Source organism: Micropterus salmoides, unplaced genomic scaffold (assembly GCF_014851395.1).
Source record: "Micropterus salmoides isolate LMB-PRFRI ecotype aquatic unplaced genomic scaffold, ASM1485139v1 Ms_hic_scaffold_4, whole genome shotgun sequence".
Lineage (NCBI taxonomy): Eukaryota > Metazoa > Chordata > Actinopteri > Centrarchiformes > Centrarchidae > Micropterus > Micropterus salmoides.
In genome coordinates, this window is record NW_024043372.1 from 10407969 (window position 1) to 10434518 (window position 26550).

The following is a 26550-nucleotide window of genomic DNA, read 5'->3' on the forward strand; positions in this document are numbered from 1 at the left end:
TTATATCATAAAATATATAATTATTTCTCTAATATGTATTGCTGAGGATCAAAGAGCACCATGTAAGGAAAACTGTAAGAAATATACAGAAGATGCAAATGGGTCTATAAAGTCAAAACAGACCTATTACTACAGAAATATTACATTAGTACTTTAGAAAAATAGAGTGAAGTTTATTAATGTCAAATTTTTCTAGAGACACACAATTTAAAAGATAGATACTATGGAAACAACTGACTGACCAAGTGTTATAGGTGTATTCAATGAAGTCAAAATAAGCCAACTAAGGACTAGAGCTGCAATAATTAGTGAATTTATTACTCGCCTTAGAGCGACAAAAAATGTCTCTCTCTTTAAACTCCCAAATATTCAGCTATAATTGTACTATACCTGACAAATCAGGATACGTCATCACATATTCAAATATCAAAGAAAGATCCAATATTGACATGAATCAGTCGTGATCATTAATTTAAATCCCTGCCCACAAAGGACTAATACAGCCAGAGATATCAAAGGGAAGGATAGCTCTGTATAAACTGTACTACAAAATGTTGACAAATGTTTATTGTCTGGTGGTTTACATTGTTCCTATCTAAATATTATAGGAATATAGGAGTATTAGAATTCAGTCAAGTACAATCAGGTCAGAAAAGAGCAGCTTATAGCACAAACTGTAGGAGGGGTAAGTAGACCTACAATAATATAACTACAGACTAGCAGCTAACTCTAAGCTAATTATAGTAATACTTTAAGAGATAATAATACAGGAGAGTACCATAAACCCAAAATAAACCAACAGTACTACGGACATACTTTTACAGACATACTTTAAGTACTCATTTGGTAAAGTTATAATGGAAAACTGTAGGAGATATTGTATCATGAGGAAGACCTACAATAAAATAACATTAAATGAACATTGTAGGAATGTTATACAAGACAAACTCTACAAAATGATAAATGTTAGAGTACAGTAAAGTCAAAACAGATCCAACAAACCATTTGTGCTGCTAAATTGCACCCAACTGGGAATCAATACATTTTATTTTATCTTGAGTGTTTTGTAGGAAACATGTTGGAGATTAAATAACAATAAAGTACAAAAAAAAAAAAAAACAGCGCGTACGTGTCATAGATATAGTGGTTCTAAGTACAGTAACAAGATAAATAGTAAGATAAGTACAGCCTACTACCTAACGAATATTACAGGAGTAGTATAAGAGATAATAATACAGTAGAGTACCATTAAGATCTAACAGCAGACCTAACAGACACACTCACAAATATTATACGCATACTGTAGGTATTTCTTTGTTAAAAATTTGCAGATTAAATGACAGTTAAGTACAATAATCAAGACAGTCATCAGAAATAGACCTACAATACCAATAGGCAAACACATAAAGGACTTTTATAATACTATGAACAAGATAAAACATATATACAGTAGAGTACAGTAAAGTGAACATAGACCCAATTGTTATCCACAGAACAAATAAATATTACAGTGATACTTTATGTGGCTCTATACGCATACTGAAACAGTATTGTGTACTATAGAAGAGTACAGTGAAGTATTAAGTTCATCATAGACGCAATGCATAGCCTATAGCCTACTGTAGTACCAGAGGAGAGAGCAGTGAAATATAATAAGGTTAAAACCGGCCAACTGTGTTCCACAGACACACTAATTATATATTATGAGTACTGTGGAAACAACTGACTGACCGAGTCACAGGAATTATGTAGGCCTATGGTTAAAATAGACTGCGCAACAATCTGTGGCCGAAGTTATAACGGTAAACTATGAGAGACGGAGAGGAGGAAGCTGCCATAACATCACATTAAGCACTCATTTCCGATTAACGGTTGCCATCTGATCATGATATTACGAGTTCATCAGTCAAATTTAAAAATTTAAAAAAACAGACTAGACCCAAAGACACACAATAGAAGTAATACAGGAGCACTATGCAGTAGTTAGGCTATGTGGAGAGGTTTTACCTTAAAAATATCACAGAAATACTAACCTATAGGTGAGAGTCCACTGGAACTATGAGAAAAACTAGAGAAATACTATAAGAGTATTACAGAAATATAATTTCATCATCAAGTTGTTGAAGAAAGTAGCCTAAAGACTGAAAGTTTTAAGACAGTTTGTAGTTATAACCCCTCGGCCCACCTCCTCCTCCACCAAGTCTTTTTCTGATCGGTCTCACACACACAGACACACACCGACACACGAAACAACAACCAATAACAACCAACAACAGTGAAGCAGCCTGAGAACAACCCGCATCAAAATAGGCAGAAAACTGCATGAAGTTTGGTGGCAACTTTCCGAAGTTTCCAGCTTCTAGTTTCCACCACGCTACAGCACACTCACACGCACACAGACACACTCACACGCACAGACACACAGACAGACACACACACACACACACACACACACACACACACACACACACTGATCCGGTAAACAGCCGGTTAAAAGGGACAAAAGTTCCGTTCAGAACAAACTGAGGAGGACTCACATGAAGCAGCAGCGGCCGGATGGTTTTTCTTCTTTGTGAAACTGAAGGGTTGAGGGCATGATGATGCAGAGCCGAGAGACCCTGCCCACCGCCGGAGGAGGAGGGAAGGGGGTGGTTAGGGAGTGGAAGTGTTTTTTTTTACTCGTGTGCGGGGTTTTGAGTGCAGTTGTTGAGTGTTACATTTTAGGGTGAGGACTGGGTTCAGGATAAGTTTCCTGGCAATCTAATGTTTTTTTGTTGTAATTATGCTAATTTTCAGGTTCAAAATCTTATTTAGGGGTTGTACCAGAACAGGTTTACATGGTTTAATTTTCAAAAAACACCATATTTTTCTCATACTGCACATTGCTGCAGCTCCTCTTTTCACCCTGTGTGTTGTACGCTCCGCTCTTGAGCTACAGAGTGATGCATCTTACTTGTACAAAATCTTTGTTGGGAATTGCACATGCGCAGTTCCCAGGTAAGGACTACTAGCCAATCAGAAGCAGAGAAGGGCGAGTCGTAAGAAACAAGGTAGTTTCTTACGACTCGCCGCTTCAGACTGCGACAGTAACCTAGCAGATGGTGTAAGTTACTCACAAGTCCACAACATCATTGTTCCACATCTTTCCATCAGGACTAAACGTTGAACTGTTGCCGGTGTTCTGACGATCTATGCTGCCTTGCTGAAAAATGCTACCATAGCGCAAATCGATCGACTCGACTCAATTCAATTCAATTCAAATTAGCTTTATTGGCATGAATGTGTAATAACAATATTGCCAAAGCATCATACATACTCGACTCTAATCGACTCTAATCGACTCTACTCGACTCTACTCGGCCCTGCTCCATTTTCCATTGCAGGTAGTACCCAGAGATAGTACGTAGCTGGTCGTCATAGCGACGCCACACACAACTGCCGCGACGTACTGTTCAATGCGACACACACACCAGAGATCCACACAGCTTTCTCTTTTTGAAGTTAAAATCTTTCAGCATTCCGCAGAATGTCAAGACAGATAAGCGGTATGAAAACCTTCCAGCTGTGTTGCCGTTGTTGCTGCAGCGGTCTGTGTGATGGCGGGAGTAGAGGGTTCTGTGAGCGGGCAGCTGGCCGGCCTCACACGCTCCTCCCTTGGGTTGGTACAGGCTTCCCCCCGCAGCCACTCGCGGATCTCCTCAACTCCGACAATATTCAAGCACATTTTTGTTCCACCATCACTTCTCGTAAAACTGTCAATATTCGAAATCTACACAGCTGATTTCTCACCTCAAAACTTCTCAGAAGTGGATTTACTGATGAAATTCCATACGAAAACTGTAAAATATAAAACTTTCTGTTGCTGGCCTCTTGTCTGGTGCAGCAATGATGATGCAGTGAATAGTGAATAATCTCTCCGACCAGTCATCAGTCTGTCGTGTTTTCACGTTACAGTTTAGTTTCCCTCAGCTCGCTTGAAACCTCGATGGAGGTGATACGAAAAAAAGTACCCGGAAGCAGGTACAGCTTAGTGTTGTGTCGTTCAAAGAATGTTTCGTTCAGAAGACCTAATCGTGTGTATGACTCAGGAGGAACGGGTTGTCTCAGTGAGTGATTCGTTTATTTTCACTCTCAACTGTGGGTCTGTTTGAGTCGTTCATTTATCACGTGACAGCTCATCTACAGGGCTGTGGTAAGCAGGCAGCACAGGAAACAGAACTGATTAGTTCACAACTCTCAAATGTGGGTCTCTGGGTCTGAGTCGTTCATTTGTCACGTGACAGCTACTGTGGAGCAGAAATGAACGACTCGTTCACCTCTCACATGGGTCCTCCTCAGTATTTCGTTCACTCGGCAGGCTGAGTGACTGCCAGCGCCGGAGAATGAGAGGCAGGTCGGCTGTCAGGTAACTGGACTGACATTATATAGCTATTTTGTTAATTATGTGACATTTTATAAAGCATAACGTTATTACAGCGCAGTGATGTTGTGCTAAGTTATAGTTTTAACACAGCCTTACCGTAACTTTAGTCCTGCTAGTGTTTAACATTACAGCTAACAGCTGATGAGAGTTGTTCTGGGTCCGCTCCACTTCAGAGCCCTGACAGGGTTCTACCGGGAGCCTCCGAGGTCGTCTCCTCTCTAAAACAAACAGACCCGGTCATTAAAACATTAAAACACAGCCACGTAGCAACGTTAGGGTTAGCCCTGTAAACAGCTAACAGCTGATCTGGTCCACCAGAGAACGCAACGTAACTTTTCCTTTTTATTTACCAACAGGGCCGTGCTGTTGTTTCACAGCTCGTGACTGGTGAACAACCTCTGTCTGCAGAATCCGGACCTGATGTGGCCCATTCTGCGTCCAGAAGTACCAAACTGCTGCGTGTATATGTGTTTATTTCTTTGTTCCTCTCTCTGTGCTGGAGTTCTTTAACAACTTGGTTGCTTGATCCAGATTATTATTAAATTGGTTGAATTTTAATAAGTGTGTTTCTTCATATAGTGTATTAAGCTTATTACTTCAATATATTTACTGGAAATCTGATATTAATATTTTACTCATGGATAGGGACGTTAGGCTGCTGTATGAATGAGCACTTTAGAGATAATGATTGTAATTATATACATAAGCCTTTATGTGGCTGGTCTGGTTGTATACTACTCAGGAAAGATTGTGAAAATGGAAGGATTTACCCGGAGTAGTGACAACATATTGACAACATATTTCTGTGGTTTTTACATGGTTTGAATTTGGTTGTGGGCCCAGGGGGGTTTATATAATGATGACATACAGTAATCAAGAGGTGAATTTGTGCATTATACTTTGTCAAATAAAGCAAGCCAGGCAGCCTTCCATGTTTGAGAACGGCGCTGTTTTTCAATCGCCCACTAGAGGGCTGCAGCGCCACAATAACAGCCTAGTTCAAATGAACGAAATGAGTCAAAAAAAGATTAGTTCATTTTTATGAACGAGATTTGAATGAACGAGTCTGTCAAAAGACTCGAACTTGCCATCACTAGTACAGCTGCAACATTTCTACAATGGAAACCCAAACAAAGGCGAGTCGAGGCAAAGGGCCTCCGCTCAGACTAGCTTGGTTTGAGGGCGTGCCTGACCCCGCTAACCGCTAGGCAATATATCTACAAATATGTATTTTTACATTTGTGATGTGTAAAATCATATCTACAAAAATACAGAGTGACTTCTACACACAAAACAGTATTTGCATATTTCCTGTCAATTTGCAGGTCACGTTACATTTGTGACTTTCTTTTTTACGCATTTGTGACATTTTGTCCACTCTGTACCACAGAGATCTGTAAATGTGAGAGCAGTTTATTAGCTACACCTGCAGGCGGCGGTAGCGACATTGCCTCTCATGAGTTGTAAGAATATCCATTGCAGTACCCAGGGTCATCTGTAGGAGGCAACAACTTCTGCTTCTGCTGGACCACTGGACTCTACTCACCCTAAATTTTTATGTACAAGTGTATATAGTGTATATTTACTATTGAATACTTTATCACTGTATTTGTTTTACATTTATATTTAAATAAATATACTACATTTAAAAGTAGTGTTCTACTGTGTGTAAGTTTCATATTGAGCATACTGAATCATAACACTTTTGAAGTAGTTTACAGGTCTGCTCATTAATTGGTGGAGCGTCATGCTGCTGTTCCACCACATTCTGGATCAGGTCTGACTGTCCTCAGGTCCCTTTAATATCAGGTCTCTTAATTTTAAAAAAATAATTTATGCATGTTGGCTTTGAGTATGGTTTCTATAGTTAAGTCAGGACAACTTTATAAAATACTATATTTGCTTGTAGTTGTAATTTTGTTTGGCCGTGTGGCTGTTCTGGGACCGCCTGCCCAAACACAGAAGTGCAAACTACGTGGCTTTGGTACAGGAACAGTGAATATACAAATTTAAATGAAGGGATATCTTACTGGAGCATGCACTTCCTCATTCACTCTGCTGATAGAGGAAATGTGTTCCTTAAATCTCCAAATGAGAAAGTTCATATCAGGTGACCTCTCTTATTTTTGTGTCACTCACGAGCATTTCAAACTCCTGTCCTGATCTCTCCATATCTTATTTTTTGTTGTTTACATATGTTCAAACCACAGTCTGCATGTTTCTATGGCCACAATGTATCTCCCTCACCAATATGCACAACATAGTATGTCAGATAAAGTACGTATATAAAATATTTATATATATATACATACATACATACATACATACACACACACACACACATAAATAAAAAGCAATTTAATTCTGAATTTTCCACTTCAACTAACAGCTGTATTAATGCATTCTTTAGACTTGTGCAATAACCTTTTACTACATTTGGTCAATTTCAGGGCTCCATACAGTGAATGTTTCATGTGTGGTTGTAAAACAGAAGTGAGAGAAGCAGGTGAGTTTCAGAGTTTATTTTCACAGTAACATACGATTAACATGCAATCTAACCTACTGTAACAGAATATCACTAAGTACTAACAGAGTAGTAATATCATCACATCCATCAGGTTAGTAGCAGAGGTGTTTGTTAGTCACTGTATTGTTTAAAGGCATTTACATTGCAGCACCACTTTAGTTTGAGAGAATACATGGTATACTAATAAACAGTCCACTGCTAATAAGTGTTACACAGAGAATAGAAAAAAAAAATAGAACAAATGGAATAATCAACCCCTGAAGATAAACAATAAGTAACATGGATTAAACGGTTTGTACTGAAAGCAGGTGGCAGCAGAGTCTGTTTAACATTTAACACACAGTCCAACCTCTACAGGAGCTCTGCTGTACCACAGGACGGCAGTTTAAAGGGACGTGAACTGCTGATGCCAGCAGCACAGCCAAACACCCATAAACACAACACCAGGTATGTTTCCATTAATGTAAAATTAAACTAATAAAAATCCATCTTTTTAGCAAAACCTTTATGTGAAAATGGCCGACAGAAGTTTTTTTCCATCACACAATGTTATGATGCAACAAATATTTAAATACTTGGTCTCAGACTTGGTCTGGAAACAGCCCTAGCCTGGTTTTATGCTGCATTGTTGTTGTTTCAGGTGTCTTTGTTAGCTCTGTCCTGTTAGCTGTTGTTCTGTCTGAAAAACCAGCAGCTTCAGGAGTCTGACTCACAGATGATCAACAAAACAGAAAAAAAACCCCAAAAACTAAGTCAAATCAGATCTATGACTCCACATTTCTCTGTGTGACTTTGACCAGATTAATAAGGCTGTAACCTACTTTTAAAGTTCTAATGCTAACGCTGTTAGACTTTTGATAAGGCTAAAAGCTTTTTGAATTACATTTGAAATTAAATGTTTTCACCGGACATCAGTTCCTAGCTACTGCAGAAGTCAGTTCTTTTACTCTCCAGACCACAACAGCAATTATTCCTTACTTATAGCTGATTGGCTGAGAGTCACAGCAACAGAGAAGAAGTGAAAAGGGCTTTAGTGGACTTACATGTCAAGAAATAGGAGACAGAAAAAAAATAAAAAATAAAAATTACATTTACTGTATATAATGTTATAAGGACATGATGAAAAAAAATTGAGGTATGATACTGTTTTAATGCTTTTGTGAGGTTTGTTGTCATTCTACAGCTGAATGTCACAAACAGGTAGATTATTTACCTTTAACTTGCTTGATTAGACAACTGTGAGATATGTTTATATCCGGAAAATTAAGGCCATCACAGTAATAAAAACATGAGGTATTTATTAAACTGTTAAACAAAAAGAAAAGACTAAAGGCCCCTGTCATACTAGAATTACAAAGTCAGTTAATTTAAATAGAATCACTGCGATCAGTGGATTCATCTGTGGGGAAAGTGTTTTTCTTGTCAAATAGATCTTATATCTCAATTTTATCATTATGTTTGACTAACTTAACTTGTCAATTAGATGGGACAATTTGATATTTTCCTGTCTTTCACAGATTTCATTAAACTAAACGTGATGCCAGATTTCAGGAGGACATCTGAACAGCAATATTTTTGACATGAGGTTTCCATGCACTACTGAGGACGTTAAATGGCACATACTGGTATGTATACAGTTATCGGTTAAAAGTTGTTCAGTCGGAATTGTGTGTGTTTACATGATGACACAGCAGCAGGTTGCTGGGTAATCGTCGGCATTGACTCGGCGCTCGTTGCCGTAAACGAAGTAGACGTGAGAGTTGCCTTTCCACTTATAGTTCACCTTAGTGATGGGGATCAACTCGACTGTCTGCCTCTGTGAGAGAGAGAGAGAAATGTTAAAGTTCAACATTTTGTGAAATAAACTTATTCTCTTTTTTTCCTGACAGTGATGTGTTCATATGGATATCAATCTCATGTCTGAGTTCAGTAGCTGGAGTCAGGACATGCTTATTATAAAGACTGGAGGCAGGGGGAAATAGCTCGCTTTACTGTTGAAAGTTCAGCAAAGCACAGGCTTCAGCCATATGTAGCCATTTTGCTACAATTACACTTCACACAACAGCCACCAGCTGCAGTAGTGAATGGATCATGCGTAATATTCATCCAGCCAGAAGGAACGATCACGAACCGTTCACAGTATGTCGATCGTGCTAGCAACACAGCCCATCCTGGAGAGGGAATGGGGCGGTGGAGCGTACAGGGACAGGAGATTGCGGAGCGACCGGCCCGCTGCGGACGGTCATTGATCGTTCCATCATCATCAAGACTTTCCTCTTTGATAAAGCTTATAGTTAGAGCTGGCTCAGGTGAGTCCTGAACCATCCCTTAGTTATGCTGCTATAGGCCTAGACTGCCAGGGGATTTCCTATGATGCACTGAGCTCCCCTCTCCTCTACTTTCTCTCCCTCTGTATGCAACCTCATCCCATTATTGCATGTTACTAACTCGACTTCTTCCCTTTCCGGTAGTCTTGTGCTTTCTCGTCCCTCTCCTCCTATCTCTTCCTGCAGGTTTTCTGGCTCTGGAGCTGTGGAGTCTGGATCTGTGGCTGCGGGTCACCTGCTGCCCCCGTGTTCCTGCTCGACACCCTCTGCTACAACAACTATTGTTACTAGTCCTATTGTTATTATAATCATTAACATTACGATTATCATCATTAACACTACTATAAATATCTGTACCATTTTTCCATTTAGTCTATAGCAACATCACCTTAACTGTCTGTACCTCTGTGTGTATATTGTGTAGGCTGCCTCCCTCCCCTCTCTCTCCTTCCATCCCTCTCTTTTTCTCTCTGTTCCTCTCTTGCCCTCTCCCTCTCTCTCTCTCCTTCACCCCAATCGGTTGAGGCACATGGCCGCCCACCCTGAGCCATGGTTCTGCTCGAGGTTTCTGCCTCTTAAAAGGATGTTTCCTTGCCTCTGTCGCCTAGTGCTTGCTCTTGGTGGGAATTGTTGGGCTTCTGTAAATAACATCATAGAGTACGGTCTAGACCTGCTCTTTTATGAAAAGCGCTGTGAGATAACTGTTATTGTGATTTGGTGCTATATAAATAAAATTTAACTGAATTGAATCTGGTTGGATGAAGTCCGACGCTGATTTTACGCATGGATTCATGATGATATAGAAATGAATGGCAAAGAATGCTGTACATATTTTAGAGACCCCCCAAAATGTCACAAATCATGCTTTTAGGAGAGCTAATGTCTTATTAAGGGGAGCAAAGCTCCTCGTGGCTGCCCCGTAGTTCACACCCTGGTTACAGTTCAACTAATGATTTCCCTGTTTTCAGTGCTTACACAGTACGTCATCTGACATTTCAACTGCTTTCACTTCTTACATTTTGACTGACACTGCAATGACATTGACTTACAGTTTACTACTGAATTTTTAATTTACTTTATTATCAATTTACTTTTGTTATTATTAGAATAACTAATAAGCAACTTAATAGCAGCTGCAGTCATAACCGTTCTTTGTAAATTAGTCTCAAACTGGTAATGACCGGAGGATAAGTTAATAGAATTTGGCATACTGGATGCCATGGAAACAAAGTGCTCATTAACTCAGTTTATATCTGCGGCAGTCCTCTGCCTGCAGTGAGTTAAATAAGTATTTGACCACCCTGCTATTTTGCAAGTTCTCCCACTTAGAAATCATGGAGGGGTCTGAAATTGTCATCGTAGGTGCATGTCCACTGTGAGAGACATAATCTAAATAAAAAAAAATCCAGAAATCACAATGTATGATTATTTATTTGTATGATACAGCTGCAAATAAGTATTTGAACACCTGAGAAAATCAATGTTAATATTTGGTACAGTAGCCTTTGTTTGCAATTACAGAGGTCAAACGTTTCCTGTAGTTTTCCACCAGGTTTGCACACACTGCAGGAGGGATTTTGGCCCACTCCTCCACACAGATCTTCTCTAGATCAGTCAGGTTTCTGGGCTGTCGCTGAGAAACACGGAGTTTGAGCTCCCTCCAAAGATTCTCTATTGGGTTTAGGTCTAGAGACTGGCTAGGCCACGCCAGAACCTTGATATGCTTCTTACAGAGCCACTCCTTGGTTATGATTGTTCCAACAGTGGACCTTTTTTCACCAAGCTGCTTGGCAATTTCCCCGTAGCCCTTTCCAGCCTTGTGGAGGTGTACAATTTTGTCTCTAGTGTCTTTGGACAGCTCTTTGGTCTTGGCCATGTTAGTAGTTGGATTCTTACTGATTGTACGGGGTGGACAGGTGTCTTTATGCAGCTAACGACCTCAAACAGGTGCATCTAATTTAGGATAATAAATGAAGTGGAGGTGGACATTTTGAAGGCAGACTAACAGGTCTTTGAGAGTCAGAATTCTAGCTGATAGACAGGTGTTCAAATACTTATTTGCAGCTGTATCATACAAATAAATAGTTAAAATAAAGAATCATACATTGTGATTTCTGGATTTTTTGTCTGTCACAGTGGACATGCACCTACGATGACATTTCAGACCCCTCCATGATTTCTAAGTGGGAGAACTTGCAAAATAGTAGGGTGTTCAAATACTTATTTTCCTCAATGTAACTGCCTAACAGTTTACTAAATCAGATGAGAGCTGGTTTTGTTTACCAAATTGATATGTTTCACTGTCACTAACCGATCACGTAAATAACCCCTGTGGAAAATGTTACTGAACACATTTATGGACACTATGCAGACCTACACATACACGTATTTATAACATTAAGGCCTGACATTGCTCACGCACATAGACATTATCGTTTTCAAACTTACTGTGCCACTCACAGCATTCAGGAATTTGCACACAGCTCGTCTTTACTGGGTGACAAGAGATTTTGACTCACTCACTTTGATTTGCCCATTTTACAGCTGTCCCATGACATGAGGCACATCATATTACTTAGGCTACATTAAATAAATGAATGACCTATACTGATGTCTTTTCATCTTTGTTTTGATCTGTTGGTCATACACCTATCTGCGGACCTACCTGCTGCAGGATCCTGGAGGACTGGGCATATTTGCCTTGGTGCTCTTTGACCAGACGCTCAGAGGCCGCAGAGATGCCCGGGTTTGGGAACCCGAGCAGCGGATAGACCTAAGAAGAGACATACACAGAGACTTACACACAGTACTGACAATAAAACAGCTTACATTAGCAAAGTCCTTTAATTACCACATGATCTTTTCTCTAGTGCCACCTGAACAAACTTTACATTTTTAGCTCCAAAACACCAGTTTGAGGTGATTTACTGAATACTGCACTGTATGTTTTGTTTTTGTCTCAACTTCCAAACACTGCAGCATATTATAGTGGAGAGTACCCACCGCGCCTGAAATAAAGAGTTCCTCCACCAACACTGGAAGAAATTATCTTTGTGAAATATAAAAAGGGGCAGATTCAGGGAAAACAAGCAAAGGAACTACATCACACTGCAAAACTTGTGTAATAATGAGGGGATTGTTTAAGTAATATGCTGTATTTACAAGATGAAGCCTGCCTAATTTTCTAGGGAAAACCCTGAGGGTATATTTAATTAGTGCAGTTTTGTGTGTTTGTGTACCAGATACTGGCTGTTCTTAAACAGCTCCTTCCCGCTAACTGAGTGAAGATCATTGGCCTTCAGACCAGATTTCTGCTCCACCAGCTGGTCCTCCACATGGTTAGTCCTAAACACAAAATTCATGTTGTGAAACCATGTATAGTACATGCATTTGTACTAACTTTAATTTACATCACGCTGGATCATCTTTCTACCACCAAAGCGTCACGATTGAGTTGGTGATCATGCTTTCAACTGTGCATCTGCAGAAGGATTTTGGTTGACATGCCAAATTTCCTCAGCCTTTAAGAAGTACAGTCTCTGTTGTGCTTTCTTCAGAAGCTGCTGGATATTGTGAGACCAGGGGAGATCCTTGTAGATGTGGGTGCCGAGGAGTTTAAAGGTCCTCACCCTCTCCACCACTGTTTCACCAACGTACAGGTGCTGGTCATAAATAGAATATCATCTAAAAGTTGAGCTCTGTGAACAGCCAGCCTCTTTAGCAATGACCTTTTGTGTCTTGCCCTCCTTGTGCAAGGTGTCAATGGTCGTCTTTTGGACAGCTGTCAAGTCAGCAGTCTTCCCCATGATTGTGTAGTCTACAGAACTAGACTGAGAGACCATTTCAAGGCCTTTGCAGGTGTTTTGAGTTAATTAGCTGATTAGAGTGTGGCACCAGGTGTCTTTTCACAATATTCTAATTTTCTGAGATACTAATTTTGGGGTTTCCATTAGTTGTCAGTTATAAACACCAAAATTAAAAGGAATGAACACTTGAAATGTATCAGTCTGTGTGGAATGAATGTATACATTATACAAGATTCACTTTTTGAATGGAATTACTGAAATAAATCAACTTTTTGATGATATTCTAATTATATGACCAGCACCTGTATGTAGGCATGTGCTGCTCCTTACTCCTCCTTCTAGGATCAATCATCATCATCATCTCCTTGGTCTTGTCTAAATTTAAGGAGATGTTATTTTCTTGAAACCATGCCAACAGTCCAGCCACCTCCTCTTCTATATGCTGTCTCTTCTCCTCCAGTGATCAGTCCAATGACAGTGGTGTCATCCATAAACTTTATAATCCTGGTGTTGGTCTCGCATACATAGGTGAAGAGGGTGTACAGCATAGGTACGCAGCCCTGGGGTGTCCCTGTACAGTTCTGGGTTCAACCTGGGGCCTTTGTGCACTACTAATTTTAACAGCACAATAATGTTTAAGGCTGTAGCCTAATCATAATTTGAACTACAGTAAGCTAAATTGTACGTACATTACTGTATTACTGTGTAGCGTATTTGAACAATACACAGTATAGTAATTTAATTTGTACAGTAATCTGAAAAGCATTTGAAAAAGTTGTACTGTATTTGAAACAGTCAATTAAATTCAGCTATCGGTTTCATTACTTTATATTCAATAAATGTCAAATGGTAATCTGCATGAGAAATAAAGAAAATATTTGGTTATAATAAAACATCTGCTTATAGAGATATTTGATACAGGCAGATGTTTTCATTGTAAGAGGTTTCCACTGTAATATGAAACCACATTACAGCAGAATTTCAACATGATTAAATCATCTTTCAAATATATTTTAATGTCATAAGTTATTGTTTGCTGAAAACTGGTTCAGTGTTTGCTGCTTTCAGCTCTTCAGCCCCAAGTCACTGGATCAGATCTTTAATGTCAGTAACAGCTCTAGAACATTCTCAAGGACCATCTTCAAAGACTTCTGGACCCTCCTCAAGGACCATTTGAAACTTCTCCAATACCACTGGAAACCAATCAAGGATCCCAGAACCTCTATTACACCCAGAAATTCAGTTGGAGCTTTTTATTGCCCCATGGACCTTCCTCAAGGACCTCTGGACCATTGTAACATATTCCTAACATCTCAGGGAATCTCTTCATGGAACTCTGGAACATCCTCAGGGACCATTTGAACCTGATCTCAGAAACCTTAAGGACCAATGGAACATCTTACAGGACCACTAAAATATCAAGAACTGAGGGAACCTCCTCAAGGATGGAATTTCCTCAAAAGGTCTCCATGCCCCTTTTAAAACTTCTCACGAACCCAGTGGAACAGCTACAAGGATGAAACATCTTCTGAAACCACCAACGACCCCTAGAAGCTCTTTAAGGCTACTCAAGGACCTTTTGGTACCCCTCAAAGACCATGAAAGATTTTCAGTGCCCTCCCAAACTTCCTCAAGAAGCATCTGAACCTTCCCAGTGACTCTTGGAAACCCTCAAAGGAAACCAAAGAACCTCCTCAAGGACCGCTGAAATGAACAGGAACTTGTTCAACACCCTTGGAACAGTTGTAGTAACAGTACTTACCACTCCACTTTGAGTTTGATGTAGCTCAGCAGTTGTCGTTTTCCTTTACAGGTTTGACATTTCTTCTTTCCCTGTCCATCGCACTCTGTACATCTACACACAAACACACACACACACACACAGTCAGACATGTGACCACATGCCTCACATTCTTCAGTTATCTGATCCACATGTACTGACTGAGCAGTGTAATTTAAAGGGCCATGCCGCTAGTTTTCATGTTCTTCTTCATTAACTCTGAATGCTGTTAACTTCCTGCTGAACATTTTTCAAACTATTGATCAATTTAAAATTTTGATTTCCTCTTTTGCAGACGGTAACTAATTCAGTGATTCCTATTATTAAAAACCAGCTTTAGGGAGCTGTATATTTCTGTCCAAATTAAGTTACTGTCGCGTTGTCTTTTATGTTATTAAAATAATGTTATAAATTTTTTTTATCACCAGGTTGTCTAGGTTTGATGTTCTGACAACAGAACTCATCTTTGTGAGACTTTAGTTCTTGAATGTATCACTGCAGAGTAATTTCAAAGCTGTATCTGGAGCTGTAGTAAACAGGTCAAACATGCAAAAAAGAAACATTTGGTCCTTTTTTGGGGGGGAATTTTTGCCTTTTTCTATTAAGCAGTGGAGAGCTGACAGGAAATACTGGGAAAGAGATGGGACATGGCATGCAACAAACTTCCCAATTAGAATGGAATGTGGGACAACTATCCTTGTGATTTTCATGAAATCAAACCCCATTTTAATACTATTTATAGTATAGTTTTTCAGCAATAGACATTTAATGTATTTATATTCTGCAATACGTCTTGTAGTTTTAACTGTTCATTTTATCACACTAATATCAGCCATCGCAGTTTACTTTTCACTCCTCTTCAGACATATGAAGTTACTGCTAATGCAAACCCAACATGCTACTATTGATCCTTCACAATAAAAGTGTTCAACTGGGTTTAACTGTGAAGCAGTTACATCATCACCAAATCAACTAGGACTAAGTTTGACCTATTCAGGCCTCTAAAACATATTCAAATCAGAAAAATCTACAATGGAATGTCACCTGAGGACATGAGCAGACTTTGATTTAAGGGGGTCACAAGACAAAAAGGTTGGGTCACTGCCCTGGAGCACCAGGACTCCGCCCCCCCATCACCACCACCCCTCCCCACCCAGCAGGACCTTGTTTTGCCAGTAGCATTACAGGTAGTGCAGCGCTCATCACTCCTCATCCCTGAGCCGTTACAGACCCAGCACGGTTGCTACACAGAGAGACACAGACACACACATCATTGTAAATCTACATTAAATAACTTTTTATATCTACTATATCCTCAGCTTATACTTTTACATCAAACTTTTCCTGTCTTTAATGTTGTATAAACTACAATTATGTCGTTTATTATTATTACCGATTGATTAATTGACTGAAAGACTTACATTTCCATTTCCATGACACTTTTCACACTGCATTGTCCCAGAGGCATGGCAGCTGTTGCATTCCTGCAAAAACACATACACACACACACAATTGAAATACCGGTACCTGTTGCACCGACACAGACTGAAGCTGACAGAATGCTCCACATCAGAATCTCTGAAAAGTTAGCGAGAACTAATCACTGAACTATTTTATTAGATTGTGACTGTAACCAGGGCGGAACAGCGTAGAAGGTTGTGGGTTCAAACCCCCGGTTGCACCGGCTGTGTGGAGTTTGCATGTTCTCCCCTCATTCTCCGGCTTCCTCCCACCATCTTCCTCCAAACACATAGACTAGTTTGTCTATGTGTGGTTGTTGTGTGGCCCTGCGATGGACTGGCGACGGGTCCAGGGTGTACCCTGCCTTTCGCCCAGGTTTGTTTGGTATGATTTCTGAGGCGTCTGTTAGCCACTTGCCTTCTCAATAGCTAGCTGGCGCTAAGGCTAGTGACTGACAGCCAGAGGAAAAGCAAGATGTAGTGCTCCTGGTGCTCCACACGTTGCCCTAAAATGCTGTTCAAAACAGACTGCCTTAACTCAAAAAGTTATGTCTTCTGAGGCACCCATCTATTACGGCAATGAGGCAACAGGACTTCTGCCTTCTGTTTTGAACAGAGTCTACATCTTAACAGCTAACTCACAGGACCGCTAGAACGAAAAGACCTCAAAAGACCCCAGTTACCTCCTCAAGGACCCCGTGGAAGCTCTGCCGCTGTAAGATCTTCAAAAAGGTCTGGCACAGCTCTAATGCCTTCTGGTTCCTATACAAGGAGCCTTGGAAGTTTTCAGTGACCTATGCAACCTCCCCAAGCACCATTTGAACTTTCTCAATGACTCCTGGACACCATCAAAGAAACCATGAAAGGACCCTTGAAACCTTTTCATAAAACATATTTGAGAACTTCTGGAACCCCTCAACAACCAATGAAAGCTCTTCAAGGACCTGTTAATCCACCTCATTGACAATATGAACCTGTTCCAGGACCCATGGAATTTCCATAAGGACCCCTGGGACCTCTTTAAAGGCCTGTAAAACCTTTTCAGTGAATCCTTGGGCGTCCTCAAGAATCACAAGAACTTCCTCAGAGACCACTGAAACTTTTTCAAGGACCTGTCCAACAGGTAACCATAAAAGAGTTTTAGACAAACATCTCCAGTTAATCAATCACCTTGATGGAGGAGGTGAAGGGCACGCGGATCTCCTCCGTGTGATTGGTGAAGAGGCTGGGAGCCGTGGCTTGGACCTCCCAGGGCCGGGGGGCGGGCTGGGTGTAGAAGTCAGCCGGCTCACCTGTCAGTCACACACACACACACAAAAAAACAACACATCACACCTGTCAATCAAAAAGCTGTCAACATCCACCTGAAACCTGCTGCAATAGTGACTCATCCAGATAATCAAGGTAATCTCATCTTGGGTTTGGACACTTTAGATTTATAACAACAAAGCCTACATTACAAATTAGATGTGTGAAGTTTGAAAGACATGGGTTCAGAGAGGGTCTAATCAAAGACATGCAAAAACTGCATTATGGGAAGTGTAGGACCCTGTGTTTTTTTGAGTTTGATCCACACCAGTGGATCAAACTCTCAGTCTGTCTCTCTTTCTTTCCATAACTGATGAAACCCGTTGGACTGAACTAAACTTACAAGAATGCAATAACATTAAAAAATTAAGTTCAGTGTGGACAAACATGTATGTGTGTACCTTCATGAGGTTTCTCGGCACATTCAGTTGACCTGGACTCAGTGAACGTCTCCAACCGATACTGCGGAACAGAAAACACACTTCAACAAGAGACACAGCAGCAGTGTTAACATCATGACAGAGATAACACAAATAGTGAAAATAACAGCAATATTATAATAGAAGTAAAAAATAATCACAAAGATAAATTAACAGAACCAGTCATTAGTAATAATTACAGTAATTTATTTTTAAATTAAAACCGGAAGAAGAAGGATGCTCCACTCAATCAGCTGCTGATCACAATGAGTCAATATTCATTAGAGATGACTTGATTTGAATCATGCAGTTTGCTGCTCTGTATGACTGAAAGTTAAGGTGATAGTTGTCTGTACATCCAAGAGTACACTGCAAACATAACTTTTAAAATTAAAGTTTTAGCACACAGCTAACTGACTCCTTGGGAAAGCGTTATGAGAACTGGAGAGCCAAAACTTAGTGCCTGATTACCCCTAAAATATGAGTAAGACAAAGAATAATAAGGGATGGGGGTTGTAAAGGGCTGTTGAGAGGTGCAGATTTCTTTATTTAGACTGGAGTCAGACTTTGAAAACCCTTGGTCTAACACAATGTCTACACTGACTGCATAGTGAAAGTAGCAGAGCAGCAGATTCAGGCATGGCTATGCACATAGAGCACAAGTGAAATGTGAGCCGGATTGATTAAAATAGATGCACATGCAGACAGGTCAAACAGAACAGTGTGAAGTGGATTTACTGTTTCAAGTATCTAGATATTTCATCAGTCTTTTCAGACATTTATACCATTATGGTTTGTTCACATGTTAATGTGTCACATAATTAAAGTGTTTATAAACTGGTGTGAATTGCTGTCATACTATCAGACTCTGATCAGAAGCTTCTTCAAACTGTCCTTTGTCTCTGTATGGACAAATTCGGTCATATATATATATATAGCACGGAGAGGCAGGCGAGTCAACAGGTTTGTCATTTTAATAACGAGGTTGATGCTTCATGTCCCCCTGGTATGAACACATGATCTGTGTTTTGATATGTAAACTGGAAGTTAGCCTGCTCGGCCGGCAAAAGTCAACACAGAAAAGTCATCAAGTGAACACGCTCTCAGGCTTTGAGTCCAGACAGGTGTGACCGAGTGGTAACATAACTTGGAAGAGTTCTGCCATATAAACATCTAGAATCTGATGCCCAACCTTTCTCTGTGTGCGACTGTGAGCTGCACTTTATCAGAGGTGCTTAAGTTAACATGTGGATTTGTGATGAGATTTCTGCCCGATCGCAAGTGTTTTCAGTTAGTTTAGTTTTCCACCTCCTTGCCAGGCATCTAACATGCAGTCCCACGGGATTCTGTGTCTGTCAGACAGTCTGAAGGGGATACTACCAGTGGAACAATAATGTAATGCACAGCAGAGTATAGGGCAAGTAGACTTATAAAATATTGTGAATTCTCTTGAAATGATGACGTAATATTTCAGCTTTTTTCTTAACATGTCAGAAATCACAGATATGACAGATAGATTCTGAATGTGCAGAAAGTTTTGAACATGAGCAGAAAACCTGCTGAAATACAAGAGCTATTAGAGTCCAGGAGTTTATAACTAAATCAAAATGAAATAATTTATCTTTGACGTAAAACAGTGCACTTTCAAAGATGTTACTTCCCCGAACAAAAGACACAAAGATGAGAAAAGACTAAATCACATCTGCACGCGTGTGTCGAAAACTGAATCTGAAAGCAGCACAGCATGCCTGAGAGCTGCATTATATTCTGTTATAGTTTTATATTTTGAAATGTCACCGGCCACCTGAATTTTGTGTTTCCCTTTACATAAATAAAACAATTTCCACCATAAATTGGTGCAGAAAAAGAATGCACCAGAATGCAGGAAATTAACTGGTTAATGCTCATTTTCTTTCATATAATTCAGCATCAAAAATTTCTTTAAAAAAATAGTGTTAAAATATCTTCTCATCTTGATCTTGTGAGCTTAGTGTCTCATCACACAGGAAATTGATAAATTGTATTCTATGCATAGAAATTAGCATAAATGATTAGATCAGCTGATGGCATCAGCCATACAGAACAGGACTAGAGCATCCTTAAGTGACAAAAACAACACAGGCAGTTAACAGTATCATAAAGAGTGAACATTAGATCACCCTGTAGGTGTTGAACGGCTCCATGCTGGTGATGACTCCATCTTCGACAGGACCACTACTGTAGCAGCAGTGAGATGACACAAAGCTCCTGAACGCCTCACGAGCCACATCCTCCAACAGAGAGGGAATGCTACACACACAAATTACATCATGAATTAAACTAGAATGTTCTCTGAACGCAGCTTTTTCTCATCTAGCAAACACAAAGCAATGTGAGCATTGAACATTTTTGGACACATGTTTACTTGCAACGTTGCACAACGGGCTTCAAGGTATGTTTTCTCATGTTTGGTGGGTGTGTCAGAGGTGTTACCCAATCAGCTGCAATAATTTTGTAAATCAGTGCGATTGCGTACATAACGGTGTGTTCAAGACGCCACCTTTTCCACTGAAATAAACGTTTCGCTATGCTGAACTCGCCCCAGGTCTTACCTCCAGTCCTCAGGTGCAGGGCCGGGTTGGGGTGGGGCCACAGGCTCCACTGGCATGGGAGGGGGTAGGTATCCTCCTGCAACAACATCGGGATACTTCAAGGATTTGCAACAACATGAATATTAAGTGAAGGGTTATGGGTTTGACTCTTCTTACCTCCTCCTGCCACAATGCCTTCATAGCCAGGCATGTTGCCGAACATGTTAGCCGCAGGAGCGGTGAGAGGGGGATACGCAGCTGAAATAAACAACAGGAAACAGTTCAGATCATCAGATCATCATCATTTTCTGTTAATAGGGTGAGATTAAAGCTACAGAGAACGATCAACTTTATAATTTTCATTTCCTGGTTAACGAGAGCCCTGAGTGCACAGTTTAGGAGGTCTAATCAGACTATTGAGTGATAGTAAAGGAGAGGAGGAGGTAGAGAAGTAAAGAAATGTTACAAAAGGAAAGAAGGTATAGCAGGAAGTAGAGAAGGAAAGGAGGAGGTAGGAATGGAAAGGAGGAAAAAAGAAGTGGAGGGGAAGGAAAAGAAAGGAGAAGAGAAGGAGAGGTGGCTGTAGAGAAGGAAAGGAGATGGAAAAGGGGAGGAGGAGAAAGGAAAGAAAACAGAAGAGAAAAAGAGGAGAGTAGAAAAGGAAACAAGGGGATAGGAATGGAAAAGAGAAGACAAAACGGGTGGGATAAAAGATTAACAGTTATGTCTTTATTGCCTTAGAATGAGCCACTTCTATCTACATACTGTACACCGCGGGACCCCTTACATGGAATTAGCCATGTTGCGCTGCCAAGTTTCTACCATAGCCCAAACGGACAAACTGTTCTATAGAGTGCATTTCTTCACTATGTTGAATACGTACCAAGAAGAAGAAGAAGAAAAAGAAGTACAAGAAGTAGTAGAATTAGTCACCTGGTTTATTAGAAGTAAGAACAGAAGTGAAATTTGGACAAATGGAGGGCCACACATATGATTTAGCACAAGAGTCAACAGAGCGTGTTGGCCACTGTTGTTTTTCCTCCGCACTTGCAAATGGAGGGGTGAGTAGTGACTGGGCCGTAGGTTAGAATTCGCAACCCTTACCACTAAAACCTACACACTGAACCGTCAAGTGAAAAGATGTGGGTTTGACTCTTTTTACCTCCTCCTGCCACTGTGCCTTCATAGCCAGGCGCGCTGAACATGTTGGCCGCAGGAGCGTTGACAGGGGGATATGCAACTGGAATAAACAACAGGAAACAGTTCAGATCATCAGAAAGCTTTTCTGCTGATACTTCAGAGTTCAGGACAAGATTGAAGCTACAGAGAATGATCAACTTTTTCATTTCATTCCTTGTTTACTAGAGCCCTGAGTGCACAGTTTGACAGTTTAGGAGGTTTAAATCAGGCTACTAAGTGATAGTAAAGGAGAGGCGGAGAGAGAGAAGGAGAAGACGAGGCAGGAAAGGTAAAGGAGGACATAGAGAAGTAAAGGAGGAGCTAAGAAAGGAATGTAGAGGTATGAAAGGAAAGGAGAAGGTAAAGAAGTAAATGAGAAAATGGAGAAGCAGAGAAGGTAGGAAAGGAAAAGAGGGAGTAAAGAATCAGAGGTTAAGGTAGCAAAAAAAAGGAGGAGAGAAGAAGAGGTAAGGAGGGAAAGGAGACAGAAGGATTGGAGGAGGGGGGAAAAAAGATAGAGAAGAAGAGGAAGAGGTAAAAAACGTAACAAGGCGGTAGGAATGGAAAGGAGAAAATAGAAAAGTAAATAAAGAAACAAGGAGGTGGACAGAGTGGGATGTAGAAAAGGATTTCATAAGAAAATGGAAAAATTGGAGAAATCACTACATTTATTAATTTCAGTGTCAACATTTTGCTCCATATTAGTTCTCTCATGTTCCACTTTTAATCCCATGTTCATGCTTAGCCTACTGCATTGTAACTTTTTCTCTTTGTGGTTCTTACTTTCTTTTGTGTAAAATTAACCTAAAATTTGTTCTTCATATTATTCCTCTTTATTTTTTGTCTATTTGAATACAGATCTACTTTGCACAGTCAGTCACTGTAGGGAGACAGTCCAGGGGAAGATTCAGCCTAATCAATCTGGTGACACCACATGGTCTTTGATAAATGTAATGGATCTGTACAAATATCACATTAGTGATCAATGAATCTCTTTTAAAAGACAACAACAACAACTCATGACTCTAACTAAGTTTTAATGAAAAATCTTGACTGAATGGTGTTTTGGATTGTATTTGCGCCAAATTTTTAATGGGTGTTGGTATTTAATTTAAATTAGTTTAGTTTATTAAAACTTAGGCCTACTTTTATTTATTATTAGAGATAAATAATCATGGTAACAGTCCGGGGAAAACAGCCTCCCATGCTCCTTTGGGGGATGTTAAGGGACACTTTGGCAAGTTTTCCCACACTTTATTAAACAATGTTTCCTACACAAAGCAAGTTAGCAAGAACAAAAAACAAAAGGTAGAATTGTAGTCTGTCAACTATGACTGAGTAGGAGAACCCATTTAGTAAAAGAAAAAAAAAAAAAAACTGAAACTGAAATTTCCAGATACAAGTCATACTATTGTGAGAAAAAGGTTGTAAAATAGGGTACGACAATAAAGTAATAGGCTAATAGAATAAGTTGCGTTAATATTTCTACAGTCTACAGGTATTTAAACTTGTAAAAAAGAGAGATTTATGCCGATCAGAAGGTTTTTCAGTTTGTTTCAGTTTTGCAGTTCCTTGTCTCATACACTCCTAAAAGGCTCCTCAGACGGTCTGAGATTGTGAAAGAGCCAGAGAGAGCCTTAGTACGCTATATTCCATTTCATTTTTACATTTCGAATCGTCACCTGAATTTTGTTTTAACCTTTACATAAATAAAGACATTTCCACCATAAATTAATGCAGAAAAACCAGAAATTGGCGTACAAAAAGTACCACAATGCAGGAAATTTAGTAGGCCTACTTAACGCTCATACTTTTCTGGAAGAAAACCACCCGTTTCACGTCTCCCCTCCAATTTTAAAACGACCCTGCGCCCTTGCTTTCAGATTTGAACTGTGTTGAAGAATGCGAACCCCACTTTTGATTGCAGGACGCGGCTTGTTATTTTAGCCAGTTTGGTGACCCGTGTAATGTTTTGTCCTGTCGTGTGTTTCAGTTCCTACCTGCGCTGTTCATTCTGCCGCTGTTTGATCACACTGCTGGGGAATGTTTCAAGTTATTGAGGGTTGTATAGTCGTAACCACACCCATACAGTTCCTCCCCTATGTGCTCCTGCAGCAAGAATCCACAGCTACAGCAACAATGAAACATCCGGTAAGCTTCAAAATAAAGTAAGTACCGTGATCACATTTCAAGTATAAAATGGAATTGGTAACACATTATTTTAATTCCTCATATTTAGCATTTTAGCATGCACAGTATATTCACCCAAGTCTTTATTAATTTATTAATTTATTAATTTATTAATTTATTAATTTATTAATTTATTAATTTATTAATTTATTAATTTATTTATTTATTACAGCATTTTTCATTGGGCAAAAAAGGCTACAGAAAACATGAGAGCCCCACCTACAACTAGGAGGTTACATTATACAAAATAACAATGCTGTCAATTTGTTATTTACACAGAAAACACAAAATGTAGCCCATAAAAGACATGTAACACTTAATCATTTCAAAAACAACATTCATAACCTAAGTAAAATACAGCAAGATGCCACTGTTCTGCAGGATCAAGCCCCATCTGAAATTAATTGGATTACAGCGTTGAGCAGATTTTAAGAGGACAAAAAAACATGAATACCTACAATTGTGTTATTTCTTGACTGGTCCTTAACATCAGTTCAACAGGCCCAGAGCTGCTATCTGCGTGTCATACATGTTCAGACGGTTTGTGTCCCTGAAGGGTAAATATTACTTAGATCAACTGGAAGCATCTCACATCTGCCCCAGCAGGCAGCCATGATGAAGGTCCCTTTGTTCTTCCAGTTATTCAGACAGAATTAATATTATTTATACAAAGTGTTTAAGACAGGTTGAGGGTCTGCTAGGTGCATCAATAAGCAGAGAGGAATGTGAATGTTTGATGTTGTTCTGATGTTTCAGATGTTTAGCAATTAAGTCATAGCATATGGGCTGGATAAACCTGTTAAGAGATCCCAGGGCAAAAAAGCTGCGGGCCCCTGTTAATGTCTCCCATTTGTCCTGCTCTCTATCTGGATATCAACCAGGCCCCATTTTTGCTGAAGGTTTTAAAACTAGATTTTTTCACAAGACCTGGAGATCTGGAAACGCAGGACCAGATAAGGCTCTTACCAGGTTTTTTCTGACCTAAACAGGTTATCTGTAGCACAAAGGGTGTCAGGCATGTTATATCAAGTCTAGGAGCCCAGAAGGCATCCACCCACCTGCAACATGTTCTTTTCCCGGAGGCAGAGACCCGTAAAGGGTTCTGTGGAAGTATATTAGGCAATGTGAGAATAATACAAGCTGATGATTGCACATTAGTTTTTGGTTAAGAATCTATACTCTTGCCAGTATTAGATGACCATCACTAGTTTTGTTATAGCCTGATAATGTGATAGCAAACAATATTGTGATGTAAATATAACATTAGCTATTGTTAGGTGAGTACTCGCCAAGAGGCCTGCCCATTTCTCCACTGGTTCTCACACCACACTCAATTTCTCGCCAATGGTCATTATTTCTTCCAATTCTTGTCTGTTCCTGGTCTCTTGAATGCCAAGCATTATTATTATAAAGCTGTGGTCTGCCATATACCTTTACATCTGATTGAAATTAATTTTTATACAGACTTTTTACACAGCTTTATAATTATGACAAAATGGTTATTATGTTACTTTAAGACAATTTAATACTCCTTTGTGTAATTTTTTCTAAAATGGTTAAAGTAATTTTTTTTCTCTCAAGCTAAGTAGAGGCTGTCTAGTAAATTTTGACCTGTGATGTAGTCTAGTATTTGGTAGTAAGTACTGTGATTTTTCCCTCCCAGCCCCATCCCCAAGCAACCCTGTTGCCAGGTTTGAAACGGATCTACTATTTATTATTATTTCTGTTCCTCAAGTGTGTAGGCTACTGGGATTTTTCCCTCCCAGCCCCATCCCCAAGCAACCCTTCCCAGAGCAATGTACCATAAGGGCATAAAGCGACTTTGGAGCTGCGGAGGACACTGAAATGCTAGGGGGGTTTGGGGGCATGCGGCTCCATTCTTTTAAAAAAAATTAAAGCACTTAAATGCTCATTTCTAATGACTTCTAGAAACAGAATACACAAATTGGTGTGGCTGAAAGAGGGTATTGGCAGTGACAGCAGAAGGAGAATAGACTGGGTAGGGGAGATTATGAAGACTCGGGTGCACAGTCACAGAGATGGAGCATAATATAACTAGAACAAAACCGATCACATACCATAAAAACCACGAAATAGCTGCTAGTTAATGTAGCCAGCCACAGCACCAATGTATTCAGTTAACGTTACACTTGGGAGCTGTCTCTGATATTCCCTGTGTCTCACTTGGGCCTCACTCTCCCTGTTCTCTGGTCACTTCATCTCTAGGAAAGCAACAAATGATTTCTGTATTGGCACCGCGGAGGATGGCAGCCTCTGGATGACTGGCGTTGGCCCACCTGAGGAACATTTAGTGTAATTTATACTTCTGTTCCAGCTTCTCCCCTCTGGTATGCAAAAACCAAAAGACACAAGAACAGTGTCAGGCATGTTATATCAAGTCTAGGAGCCCAGAAGGCATCCACCCACCTGCAGCATGTTTTCTTCTCAGTGGCAGAGACCCGTAAAAGGTTCTGTGGAAATATATTAGACAATGTGAGAATACAAGCAGATGCCTTTACATATAATTGAAACACATTTTTTTTTTACAGACCACAGCTTTA

General features: G+C 39.9%; 2 protein-coding genes across 3 annotated transcripts in view; both read right to left on the minus strand.

Moving 5' to 3' along the window:
* st3gal8 (ST3 beta-galactoside alpha-2,3-sialyltransferase 8) overlaps nt 1–2675 on the minus strand; it is a 31047-nt gene extending 28372 nt beyond the window's left edge. The window contains exon 1 of one of the 2 annotated variants that reach the window (XM_038696241.1): nt 2538–2675. The gene's annotated coding sequence lies outside the window, so the exon portion shown is untranslated. The remainder of the gene's footprint in view (nt 1–2537) is intronic. The other variant, XM_038696237.1, reaches the window with a different exon arrangement.
* A 4255-nt stretch (nt 2676–6930) lies between these two features.
* Nucleotides 6931–23927, minus strand: LOC119885971 (protein SSUH2 homolog). The gene is made up of 13 exons (XM_038696362.1): nt 23800–23927; nt 21783–21860; nt 20798–20878; nt 20642–20717; nt 20210–20339; nt 18033–18093; nt 17494–17615; nt 16285–16347; nt 16027–16106; nt 14846–14938; nt 12517–12622; nt 11943–12050; nt 6931–8766 (listed from the first exon to the last, which is right to left on the minus strand). Exons 1-13 carry the CDS (start codon nt 23810–23812, stop codon nt 8626–8628), a joined length of 1152 nt encoding a protein of 383 aa, XP_038552290.1. The 5' UTR covers nt 23813–23927; the 3' UTR covers nt 6931–8625.
* Nucleotides 23928–26550: the final 2623 nt, after the last annotated feature.

Bases quoted from the DNA above. Each gene is read 5' to 3' on its own strand.
- LOC119885971 (XM_038696362.1), bottom strand. The intron at 16,348-17,493 runs GTGATTGATTAA...GTGTTTTTGCAG, and splicing joins CCTTCACCTCCTCCATCAAG to GAATGCAACAGCTGCCATGC. The intron at 14,939-16,026 runs GTCCTGCTGGGT...GTTTGTGTGTAG, and splicing joins AATGCTACTGGCAAAACAAG to ATGTACAGAGTGCGATGGAC.